At 60.4% G+C, this 12,316-nt stretch overlaps 1 protein-coding gene across 1 annotated transcript in view; it reads left to right on the top strand.

Moving 5' to 3' along the window:
• Positions 1-44: 44 nt before the first annotated feature.
• MAL (mal, T cell differentiation protein (MAL blood group)) overlaps positions 45-12,316 on the top strand; it is a 22,746-nt gene continuing 10,474 nt past the window's right edge. The window contains exon 1 of the mRNA XM_074989187.1: positions 45-246. Coding sequence (XP_074845288.1) covers positions 160-246 — 87 coding nt within the window. The 5' untranslated portion in view covers positions 45-159. The remainder of the gene's footprint in view (positions 247-12,316) is intronic.

The raw sequence follows: 12,316 nt of genomic DNA, 5'->3' as shown, positions 1-12,316 counted from the left end.
ACACCTCTGTTAGCTCCGTCCCTCCAGGCAGGTAGCATTCATCCATCCGATCAGTCAGGAACTCGCCTGTCTGGGAGGTGGAGGCAGCAGTTCAAAGGCCCTTCCACTTACCGTTGCAGGAACCAGTCTGCCTTAGGTGGTACAGCTAACGGGGCAAAGATGTCATCCACGGCTGCTGCAGTCTCCTTGCCATCCGGCTTCTCAGTCCTGGCCACGTTCCCCGATCTCCTCTTCATCCCAGAGTTTGTAAGTTTTGCTTTTGCATATTTCACGGAACGTTTGGAGGCAGAGGGTGGGTTGGGAAGGGGCCCACAGCTCTTGTTTTGCACTGCTCTGAGTAAAGTCAGCGTTAAGCCACACGCTGGTATGGTGGCTGGTGCCCCTCTGGCACATGCTGTGCATGGTGGCAGTGTATCTCCCCTAGCCCTCACTGGGTACAGCTGAGGGCATGAAGTCAGAGTCGCAGATGTGGGCAGAGCCTTTCGAAACACTTTCTAGGTGAGAGCGTTGTAGTGAGACAGTGGAGAAAGGAGTGGGGCTGCACGGCTGAGCTTTCCACAGCATCCACGACAATTGTGCAGCCAAATCTCCAAATCTCAGCCCACACCTGTGCATGGTTCCTTGGCCAGGGTGAGTGTGTAAGTGGTGGGCAGCACTGCAGAAGGTAATTTGTAAAATAGGTTCAAGTGAGCGAGGTGGGAGTGAAGGCAATTTACTGCTGAGCTGTTCCTAGGACTGGGCACAGAGCAGGGTTTGGAGCAGCTGGCTACAAATCTAACTCAGCTGCAAATTTGAGGAGCCCATTTAAATAAATGAATCATATGAAGAAGGTGGTAAGAGTCTGGCTAAATTCAGACTTTCCAGTACAGGGCTGGCATGAAGGCCGGCAGACACAGCCCTCCGGGCTACTACATGCATCCAGGGTTTCATCAAAGGACATCATCTCTAACTGAAGAGTAATCTGGAACTCCTGGAGAATCCAGAAGGGTCCTGGAAGGCTGACAATTCTAGGCATCTTGAAAGTGCAAAAACAGCTCTGTGGCATTTTGATGTCTGAGGAGTAGTTTGAGATCGTGGGCTTAAAGATGGTGTCAAGTGAACAGGCCCAAGGATAAAGAATTAGGACATTTATGCAACCTGAATGTTACTGTGGGGGAAAATGATAGTGACTCTCCAAGTGTTTAACAAAAATACGTGTAACTCCCAGAGGCCCGGTGACCACCTTCTAGGGAGAGTGTTGCAGGTTCAATCCTTTCTGCTGACAACCCAGGTCTGTCAGCGTCACGTGAATTAAAGACATAACCTCAAAGACTGCCTGGAAATCTTCCAGCTAACCTGTGTTTCCAACAGAAAAGTGGAGCTTTGACTAAATGAAAACTTTTGCAGAGTGGGTTTTTTTCCCCTCTAAATATTTAATTTTTTTAATTTAAAAGAAAAAAAACAACAAACCCCCCAAACCTAAGTTTTTTCAGCCAATAATCAATAATTCAGATAAAAATTGTAAAATTACTTGGTTTTGGTCCAAACCTTTTCATTTTTCCATTGAAAAGCAAAAATTTTCCACAAGGAAAATGAAAAATTCTGACCCCTTCTCGGTGAGACAGGGAACAGGGGACCCCAGGGCGAAAGCCTGCAGGCCCCATTGGCTTCAGTGGGTCCAGCTTTTCACTTGAATGGTTTCAGAGATTTATTCCAGGTCTCACAGGGCAGTGGCACTTTCATCTCCAATTTTCTCCCCTGCCCTCCGCCCACCTGCTCTGTGCAGTTTTCAAACCCCAGGGAACTGGGAGAAAATGTTACACGGCTGAGGAAGCATTTGCTTGAAAAATGTAACTGAACAAGTCAAACTAGCATTTCAATCCTGCTGCCTGGCCATTGATAGCTCAGGACAGGCAGGGCCCGATCCTGCCCATTGCTTTCGCTTTGTTTATACTTCAAAGTTCGTAGCCCAGCCGTGGCAGCGCTTTGACTGGGCAGCGTGGCCACGGCAGGAGTGCTGGGAAAACACTGTGCTCTGCCCATGTTTTCACTCAGCCCAAGTGCTTTCTCTGTTTCCATTGGCAGAGGGTTTGTTTTCCTCTGCAAAGGGGCGGCGAACAGCTCCACGAGCGGCTCCCAGCGCTGCAGCCTGGCTCACACTGACGCTTTTCAGCACGGGAACTTGCTGCTCTCAGGGGTGTTTTTCACACCCAGAGCTGGGAAGTTACTCCTCTGTAAAGCACCAGTGTAGACTTACCTGAGGCTCAGCTCAATGTAGCGTCCTGGTGAGTGGGTGTGAAGGGCCTCAGCACCCTTGATGGGCCAGTGCCTCCTGTGAGTGGCTCAGCACCCTTTGCTCCTGGAGGTCCTTGGCACTTTCCAGGCCTGGGCCACCAGGATGAATGCCTGGGCGCCGGAGCTGCAGCCTCCTGGAGCTGTTTGCAGAACATGGTGCCCCCAGCATCGGTGGGATCACTCACACTCACACTCACACTCACACTGCGCTGTGCAGGCCAGGCAGAAGGGCTGGGGCAGATACTTCTTTTCTCCCCCCAGATTCGGAGCTAGTGTGCTGTAGTCAGACGCTGTCACCAGGCAACTGACACGAGTGCTCAGCTATGAACAAGGACTCAGACTTTGCCCGCTGGCGGGCTGCAGGGCCCAGCCCAGGGGGCTGCGCTGTGGCAGCCGCTCGCAGGAGGAAGCGGAGAGGAAACCATGCAGGGAGCTGTTGCTGCCGTCAGCGGTCCCCTAGGTGCCAGCTGGGCCAAGGCGTTGGCTGTCCCTCTGCTCCGGGTGGATGTTACGTGAGGAGCCAATAAGGGGGCATCTGACCAGCCTAAGGCACTTGGGCTCTGAGGTCCAGGACTGGATCCATGGGGGTTGCCCTCTGCCCTGGGGTGGAGCCCAGCCCAGCCCAGCCCAGCGAGCTGTAAGCAGGCACACCTGGGATTGGGGTGTGTTCCCTCCCCAGAGAAGAGAAAGCAGATGGAGCTCTCCCATGGCCCCAGGTACCCACTCCCATGGCTGCCTGGAGTCCCCCCACCGAAGAAACAGCGTCTCCTGTTCCTGGCAAGGGGAGCAGCACGGTTGGGGGGCCTCTCCACAGCCCCATAGACTTCCCCTTGTTTCCCCAGTGACCCTAGTGTAGCCCCTGGGAATGGGGTCCCCCACCTCGTCGTCGCCCCACAGGGGCTGGAAGAAGTCAGCGGGAGAGCCAGGAGCTGCCCCAGTGGCCGACACACTCCACTTCCCACCTCCACCGGCCAGGGCAGGCGAGGGGGCACTGCACGGCCCCACGGCAGCAGCAGCTGAGCCAGGGCACTTGGGCCTCCCTGTGGGGTGCGGAGGAGGTCCCCCGCCCCCAACAGGGCCTGGGCTACAGAAGGTCAGGGGGGTATGGCAGGAATATGCCCCTGCCAGATAACCCACGGCCTGGTTCTGGGAACAAGTGTCCCCTCCCCTCTCCTCCCCTCCTCTCCCGGCAAAGACAAGCTCCAAGGAAAAACGGCCCCCCGCCCTCCCCACACACCATGGGCTTGAAGTCCCCCGGCTAGGCCTGACCACCCAGAGCCCACCCAGGCACCCACCTGCTGGAAAGGGGTGACCTGACATCACACACTCCACAGCCCAAAGGGTTTCACGCCCTCTGCTTTCTGTCAGGAAGCAAACCGATAAGCCGCCCACGACCAGGTGCAGCCCAGCACCCGAGGGGGCCTGCAGCTCCCGCAGGCAGACACAACTTGCATTAGAGGCTGGGGTAGCTGGAGTGTGATGGTGAGCAGGGCGGGGAAGAGGGGACAAGTGGCTGGACAGGAAGAGTGGGGGCTGTTGTCTTCCTCTGCAATGACTGCTTGGATCCCCAGGAAGCTCCCGGCAGGGCGACCCCAATGCCATCTCCCCTGGACAGCAATGGGCATGCCGCCACCGCCTTAGCGCAGGCACGTGCCCTGCCAGCCAGGCGCAGGGCCTTCCCTTTGGAAGACCATCGCTTAGCAGGCAGACAGTGGGAGGAGATGGGTGCAGACCATGACTTCATTTGGGGCGTGCCTGTCAGATAGTCTGGCTGGCCTGTTGCATCCGAGCACTGCATTGTAAATTGCTCTCATCGGTTCCAGCCCTTGCTCCGGCATGGATCTGAGAACAGCTCTTTTTCCCTCAGTGGTGCTATTGAGCAGTCGGGTCTCCAAGATCCCGCGTAGGAAGCCTACCCCTAAGCTTACCTCTACTCGTACCCTCCCAGCTTTGCCCTTTGCTGCTGCTGTCCTAGGAAGAGCTGTGCCAGAACCCAGCCCCATAATAATGCTGGGCACTTGGCCTCCCCTACCCCTACATCTGGCTTTTGCCTGCCCTTAGCCCCACAGCTGGAGGGAAAGCCTGCTCCTCCCTGGTGGGGGGGACAGCCCCCTGCTTCCCCAGGGCTAGCCTGCCCTACACCCCTCTGCCCTGAGGCAGGGCATGTCATGCCGCCTAGGGAATTAGGGCTCCCAGGAGCCAGCAGCGAGGGCTCCCCAGTGTCTCGCTCGATGCTAGTTAAAGCTGATTGAAACTGTCACCAGGCAGCTCTCAGTCCAACCTTCAGCCCCAAGATCTAACGCCTGTCGGTCAGTTCCCTGCCTGCGCCCGAATTAGTAACTGATTCCCTCACACCTGCAGCTGGGAACCCAAACACCTCCCCTGCCTGTCTGCCTCCGTCAGTCACAGAGCGCGCAGCCCTTTCCTGCTAGGCTGAGCTCACACAGAGCTGCTTTTGATACACCCTGGGCCTCCGCCCTGCTCACCTGCAGCACCCTGGGCAGGTGGACTCCCAGTTTCACCGGGTGGCTGGCCTCCGGGATAGTATCACTTCCCTTCCCTCATTGTCCCCTGTGCACTGTGCAGCTACGCCTGGCCTGAAACTAGCCCAGACTGGGTACTTTCGGCTGCACACTGGAACTGCCTCGAGCTTGTTTCCTTGTTTGCGAGAACTCCGCCAGCACAAAGTGCAACCCCCTGTGAGCAGAAACTGCGGCAGGACACTTTGGGGCAGCGGGAAAGGACAATGGTTCAGCTGATTTACAGGCCCCCGGCCCCAGCTCCCTTTGCAAGATTTGCATCCCTCTCCCTACCCCTGCAAGTGGAAAGGCAATGGAGAGTTGGACCCCCCAACGGGCTGTTGTGCTAGAGGGGGTAGTGCTGGCTTGTGAGCTGCGAGCTATTCCTGTTCCTAGGGCCTCTTAGCTGGGAGGGGTTCTTATGCCAGCGGGCTGATACCTGCAGATATCAATTGTGCTGAAAACTCTTGTGGACATTTTATCACTCCCCACTGTGTGCTTAGGGGGAGTCATGCACTGGTAACAAAATTTGATTAAAAGATAAGAGTTACCCAACCCAGTGTTAAAACTGAAATTGCCTTTCTTGGGTTGATATGGCAATTACGTTTATCAGGGGAAAACATTGACTTTTGATGCTTTTATGCAACTATTATCACAGCAAAAGGTCCTGAGATAAGCTAGCATGATCAGGACGGTGGGCTTTGCCACTGGAAAGTTCGGTATGTGCTGTGCTGACAACTCATTTAATTATGGTTGGGCTTTGCAGAATTCAATTTTCAGTTTTATTACTTCCAGGGAGATTTGCTTTGGAAGTGTTTTCCCTATTTAGCCATGCAAATATTCTCAGTTGCAGGAAACTATGGAGTCACACTGTGGGAGTGGGAGATTGGTTGGATAATTGTTTCCTGCCAGCAGATGTTGATCTTCTAGAAGTTAAAGTTCATAAGTTATAACCACTCATTCACAAAGTGGCAAAGACCCACCGCCAAATCTCCCTAAATCAAACACATTGTTCTCAAGCCGCATTTTTCTCACTTTGCTGCCTGTGAACGTTGATGGTTGGCGGTGGAAATGCTCTGTGGCCATGAGCGTGAGGGGAAGCAAGATTTTCCCCAGGGTTGTGGGTGCACGTCCCAGCCTAGGTGGCTAGTTGAGGTTCAGCACTTTCTGGACAGTTGCCCCAGGGTCAGTAGCAAGGACACCTGGAGCGAGTGGTACTATGACCTGGAGCAGTAAGACCCAGCCGGGGTGAGGTGCCCGTGCCAAAGGAGGCGAGGGGTGCTCAGGCGGTGGTGTCCAACCCTGCATGGGGCTCCATTCTGGCAGACCCCTTTGCTCTCTTGGCCCTCTGCCAGACTGGTCCTTCCAGTGCCCTTTCTGGCTCTAGCTGAGGACCACTTTGGCTCACTTTGGGGCTGCCCTGGAGCAGCTGGATGTTATTATGGTTTTTTCAGCAGATCAAGACGGGAAGAGTTTTCCCTTTCTGTAGCTACAGATGCACAGCATGGCCATCAGGGCTCCTCATCAGGGCAGGCGAGAGCGTGTCCAAAGAAGGGGGCAGGGAGACGTGGTTACAGGGCCATTGGATCTGAATGTGTATCCATGAGCCTCCGCAGAGCTCCCAGGCCCAGAGTCCTCAGGATTCATCAGGGCCCCCAGCCTGGCTACAGGTGTCCTGCTAACCTGCTACAGACTGAGTCCCTGTGCTACTTGCGATAGTGGAGAGCTGTGCCACAGACAAAGCCCTGCAGGGAAGGTTGGTTATTTGCCCCCCTCAGTGCTGATCCTGACGCCCAGGCAGCGCTGCAGGCAAAGGAGGTGAGGCCGGAGCGGAGAAGCTGCTGGAAGTCGCAGATGGCAGCGAATATCTGCAAAACCTCCAGGCTTGTTCTCATGTTCTGCTCCTTCTGCCTCCTTGCTGTGGTGGAGGCAGCAGTGAGATTTCCTAAGGGAGTTAGACCCCAGACTCACGTTGAGTTTGGCACGTAACTCCTTGGTCTCCTGTGGAATCTGCCACCTAAATTCCTGTGCTCCTACCCCAGGCACAGGAAGTGTGGATTAAGTTTACTTTGCTGCTGGGGTCTGGCCAGAGGAGAGCTGGGTGGGGCAGGAGTAAATGCAACCAGACAAGAAGGGCCAGAGGCTACAGTGGCTGAGGCAAAACAACAAATGTCTAGCCTGAGCTCCTGTGTAGCACAAGCCCTGGGAGGCCGGGCTCACCAGGTGCTTGGGTTTCAGGGAGGTGAAGAAGGGTGGCCCAGGCTCGGGTGCTGGCTTGAGGCTCAGATCTGGTTTCAGTTCCCTGCTTGGCTACTGACTTGCTTTGTGACCTTAGGTGCATTACTTAGCCTAGGACTGCCATAGGGGCTGTGGGTGCTGCGCTGGCCTGTGCATATGGACTCCAGCGCCCACAGCAGGGGCGCGTGGGAGGCTGCGCTGAACACAAGCCCATGTGACCCTGTGGGGGTGCCCTCAGCAGGCTCAGCTACGCTGGCTGCACGCATGTAGCACTGGGGAAGCAGGCAGGGCAGCCGGGCCCATCGTGTTGCTGCGCCAGGTCCCCACAGAGCCGTCGCTCAGGTTGGGCGAATGGGGCGGCAGCCCAGGGGCCCTGCACTGCAGTGTGTGTGAGACGGGTGGGGTCTGGCAGCAGCAACCCCAGCTGGCCCTGGCATCACCCACTGCTGTGCTGGCCACCAGCACCCTATAAGCGCCCATTGCCCTGACCCCTCCCCAGCCTGGGAGCACCTGGCCGTAACTCAGGGGCTGCCCTGCGACTCCCCATTGTCCCGCTGTCCCCTCCCCACACCCGGATAAAAAGGGTTGGGGGCCCATACGGGCTGATGTCCTCTGGAGCTGCCCTGGGACGGGAGGTGAGTGCACAGTGAAGGGGTGTCTCCCACGCCAGCCATCCCAGGGCTGTCCTGTGAATGGGGCCCTCTGCAGACCCAGCCCCTGGGGGGTGAGCAGCTCCAGAAGGGCAGAGTGGCTGGTGAGCAGGGGGCGAGCTGTGTTGCTGGGGGGCAGCATCGCATGGCGGGGAAGAGAGAGGCAGGGGACGGGGTGAGCTGTGCAGCAGGTGTGGGGGAGGAGAAGGCAAACAGGAAGCTGGGGCCAGGAGGCAGTCGGCCCCTGCCCAGCTGCTGGGCCTGGCTGGTGGCTACTCCCTGGCCATGGATCAAGCGGCAGGGCCCTAGGGAGAGCCCTGTGTGCGGGGGGAATGGGGGGATGTCTTTCCACCAGGCACAGAGGGATGCCACAGCCTGCAGGTGAGAGGAGACGTGCCGCCAGCCGCTCCCACGGCAGCGAGGCCAAAGGCCAAAGGCCAAAGGCTGCGCTGGGACTATTTCATAAGGGGATGAGCTGGCTCACCTTGGCCTCTGCGCCAGCCCCAGCCCCAGCCCCAGCACCAAGGCAGGGCAAGTCCCGCCCCCCTGCGTACTGCTGTCCTTGGCTGGCTGCGGCAGGGGCAGGGAGCAGGGGCGTGTACGGGGGTGCTGATGGGCGCGGGGTCTGGCTATGCACCGTCAGGTGGAGGGGAGGGCTCGGGAACGGCTAGCTGAGCTGGGGAGGGGTAGGGGCTCTGACGGGCGCAGGGTCTGGCTATGCACCGTCGGGTGGAGGGGAGGGGAGGGCTTGGGAATGGCTAGCTGAGCTGGGGAGGGGTAGGGGCTCTGACGGGCGCAGGGTCTGGCTATGCACCGTCGGGTGGAGGGGAGGGGAGGGCTCGGGAACGGCTAGCTGAGCTGGGGAGGGGTAGGGGCTCTGACGGGCGCAGGGTCTGGCTATGCACCGTCGGGTGGAGGGGAGGGCTCGGGAATGGCTAGCTGAGCTGGGGAGGGGCAGGGGCTCTGACGGGCGCAGGGTCTGGCTATGCACCGTCGGGTGGAGGGGAGGGCTCGGGAACGGCTAGCTGAGCTGGGGAGGGGTAGGGGCTCTGACGGGCGCAGGGTCTGGCTATGCACCGTCGGGTGGAGGGGAGGGCTCGGGAACGGCTAGCTGAGCTGGGGAGGGGTAGGGGCTCTGACGGGCACAGGGTCTGGCTATGCACCGTCGGGTGGAGAGGAGGGCTCGGGAACGGCTAGCTGAGCTGGGGAGGGGTAGGGGCTCTGACGGGCGCAGGGTCTGGCTATGCACCGTCGGGTGGAGGGGAGGGGAGGGCTCGGGAATGGCTAGCTGAGCTGGGGAGGGGTAGGGGCTCTGACGGGCGCAGGGTCTGGCTATGCACCGTCGGCTGGAGGGGAGGGCTCGGGAATGGCTAGCTGAGCTGGGGAGGGGCAGGGGCTCTGACGGGCGCAGGGTCTGGCTATGCACCGTCGGGTGGAGGGGAGGGCTCGGGAACGGCTAGCTGAGCTGGGGAGGGGTAGGGGCTCTGACGGGCGCAGGGTCTGGCTATGCACCGTCGGGTGGAGGGGAGGGGAGGGCTCGGGAACGGCTAGCTGAGCTGGGGAGGGGTAGGGGCTCTGACGGGTGCGGGGTCTGGCTATGCACCGTCGGGTGGAGGGGAGGGCTCGGGAACGGCTAGCTGAGCTGGGAACGGGTAGGGGCTCTGACGGGCGCAGGGTCTGGCTATGCACCGTCGGGTGGAGGGGAGGGCTCGGGAACGGCTAGCTGAGCTGGGGAGGGGTAGGGGCTCTGACGGGCGCAGGGTCTGGCTATGCACCGTCGGGTGGAGGGGAGGGCTCGGGAACGGCTAGCTGAGCTGGGGAGGGGTAGGGGCTCTGATGGGCGCAGGGTCTGGCTATGCACCGTCGGGTGGAGTGGAGGGGAGGGCTCGGGAATGGCTAGCTGAGCTGGGGAGGGGTAGGGGCTCTGACGGGCGCAGGGTCTGGCTATGCACCGTCGGGTGGAGTGGAGGGGAGGGCTCGGGAATGGCTAGCTGAGCTGGGGAGGGGTAGGGGCTCTGATGGGCGCAGGGTCTGGCTATGCACCGTCGGGTGGAGTGGAGGGGAGGGCTCGGGAACGGCTAGCTGAGCTGGGGACGGGTAGGGGCTCTGACGGGCGCAGGGTCTGGCTATGCACCGTCGGGTGGAGGGGAGGGCTCGGGAACGGCTAGCTGAGCTGGGGAGGGGTAGGGGCTCTGACAGGCGCAGGGTCTGGCTATGCACCGTCGGGTGGAGGGGAGGGCTCGGGAACGGCTAGCTGAGCTGGGGAGGGGTAGGGGCTCTGACGGGTGCGGGGTCTGGCTATGCACCGTCGGGTGGAGGGGAGGGGAGGGCTCGGGAACGGCTAGCTGAGCTGGGGAGGGGTAGGGGCTCTGACGGGCGCAGGGTCTGGCTATGCACCGTCGGGTGGAGGGGAGGGCTCGGGAACGGCTAGCTGAGCTGGGGAGGGGTAGGGGCTCTGACGGGCGCAGGGTCTGGCTATGCACCGTCGGGTGGAGGGGAGGGCTCGGGAACGGCTAGCTGAGCTGGGGAGGGGTAGGGGCTCTGACGGGCGCAGGGTCTGGCTATGCACCGTCGGGTGGAGGGGAGGGGAGGGCTCAGGAACGGCTAGCTGAGCTGGGGAGGGGTAGGGGCTCTGACGGGTGCGGGGTCTGGCTATGCACCGTCGGGTGGAGGGGAGGGCTCGGGAATGGCTAGCTGAGCTGGGGAGGGGCAGGGGCTCTGACGGGCGCAGGGTCTGGCTATGCACCGTCGGGTGGAGGGGAGGGCTCGGGAACGGCTAGCTGAGCTGGGGAGGGGCAGGGGCTCTGACGGGCGCTGGGTCTGGCTATGCACCGTCGGGTGGAGGGGAGGGCTCGGGAAAGGCTAGCTGAGCTGGGGAGGGGTAGGGGCTCTGACGGGCGCGGGGTCTGGCTATGCACCATTGGGTGGAGGGGAGGGCTCGGGAACGGCTAGCTGAGCTGGCAGAGCCAGGCCCGGGAGCAGGGCTGTCACTGGGACTCTACAGCGTAGGAGGTGGCTTGGAACACCACCTTTCACTCGGGTGTCTCCCACCACTGGGTCGTGGCTCCACACCACTTGCCCATGGCTGGGGAGGTCTGAGCAGGGGAGACAGAAGCCCCAGGGCTGATGAAGCGGAGCAGCAGAGGTTCTGTAGGTCTGAGCCCAGCCCCTTGCTGCTGGCGGCGGCCGTGCTCTGGGTCCAAGCAGCTGTGGGTGGGGATTTCCCAGCCATCTCTGGCGAAGAGCAAACCACTCAGCCTGGCATCTCGATGTGCAAGACGCCCACAGGTCTGGGCCAGGGGAGGGACCCCGCCTGTGTGGGGCAGGAGGTCTGGCTCCAGTGGACCCTGCTGGCCTTGAGCTGTCTGCTGCAGTCCGGCAGCCCCAGAGAACGTGGCCCTGGGGTCCTTTTCCACCAGTGCCTTCCATGGGAGAGAACAGCTGCACACAGGATGTGCTGGGACCGCGGCTGGGCCTCCTGCCGCCCTTGGGCACCGCGTCTCCCCAGGAGCAGCAGAACTACCCACAGGCCTGCCAGCACTTGTCTCTGTTTGACGAGGAAACGTTGGCTACAAGCGTGTTTGCTCACGTGCGTGCGCTGGCATGAAGGGATGGCTATGCAGTGCAAGAGCCTTGTGCCTGGCATACAAGCCCTGCGGGAGGTCCTGCCCCCACGGCGGAGGAAGTAGCGGTGGGTGCAGCTGTGCACAGGGGGTGGCTGCACAGCAGAGTGGTTTCCAGGTTGGAGCTGGCATGCTAAGGAAACAGTCCAGCCTCAGCTCCCTGCTGTGTGTTGCTGGGCAGACACAGGCCGGCCCTAGAGCTCTTCCCTGAGGACAAGGAGCCAGAGAAGAGCAGTGGGGTTACAGCAGAGGGGGGCCAGCATTCACTGGCCAGGCTGCATGAACAAGCAGCGGGAAGGGGCATTGCTTGAGTCCTGCGGGCCTCCCCCCATCTCCATGACACGGCTGGCACAGAGCTTTCTGGGAATGGGCCTCGGGCGCACCCAAGCGGGGCCCTCGCACTACAGTTTACATCCACCGCCCAGCACAGAGCTTGCCCGTGTGCTGCAGGAGTGACAGGGCTGGATCCTGCTCTCAGACCCACCAGGGCACCAGGGCCCTGTGCGCACGCTGGGAGGAGGGGACTGAGCATCACTAAGCCAAACTGCTAACGTGCCTGTGCCGGAACCGCTGCGCGCGGGGGCTGGGCCAGCACCTTCCAGTTCAGCGCTGGCACCGCTGGCACCGGCTCTGGCAGGGGCCTGGGGACTTCTGTACTGGGGGCAGGGGAGTGGTTCCCACAGCGAGCGGGAGAGAGGGGGTCAGTCCTTGAGCTTGCTGCTCCCCCTGAGCTCTGTGTGTGTGTGTGCGTGTGCGCGCGTGTGTGTGTGTGTGTGGTCTGCTGGTTACTTGAGGCTGGGGATGAGTGTGTGTGTGTGCGCGCGCGGGGTCTGCTGGTTACCTGAGGCTGGGGATGTGTGTGTGTGTGTGTGTGAGTGCGTGCGTGCGTGTGTGTGTGTGTGTGTATGTGGGGGGTCTGCTGGTTACCTGAGGCTGGGGATGTGTGTGTGTGTGTGTGCGTGCGTGTGTGTGTGTGTGTGGTCTGCTGGTTACCTGAGGCTGGGGATGAGTG

Source organism: Carettochelys insculpta, chromosome 3 (assembly GCF_033958435.1).
Source record: "Carettochelys insculpta isolate YL-2023 chromosome 3, ASM3395843v1, whole genome shotgun sequence".
NCBI lineage: Eukaryota > Metazoa > Chordata > Testudines > Carettochelyidae > Carettochelys > Carettochelys insculpta.
The sequence above is the reverse complement of the archived record's forward strand: the minus strand, read 5'-3'. Positions and strand labels throughout refer to the sequence as shown.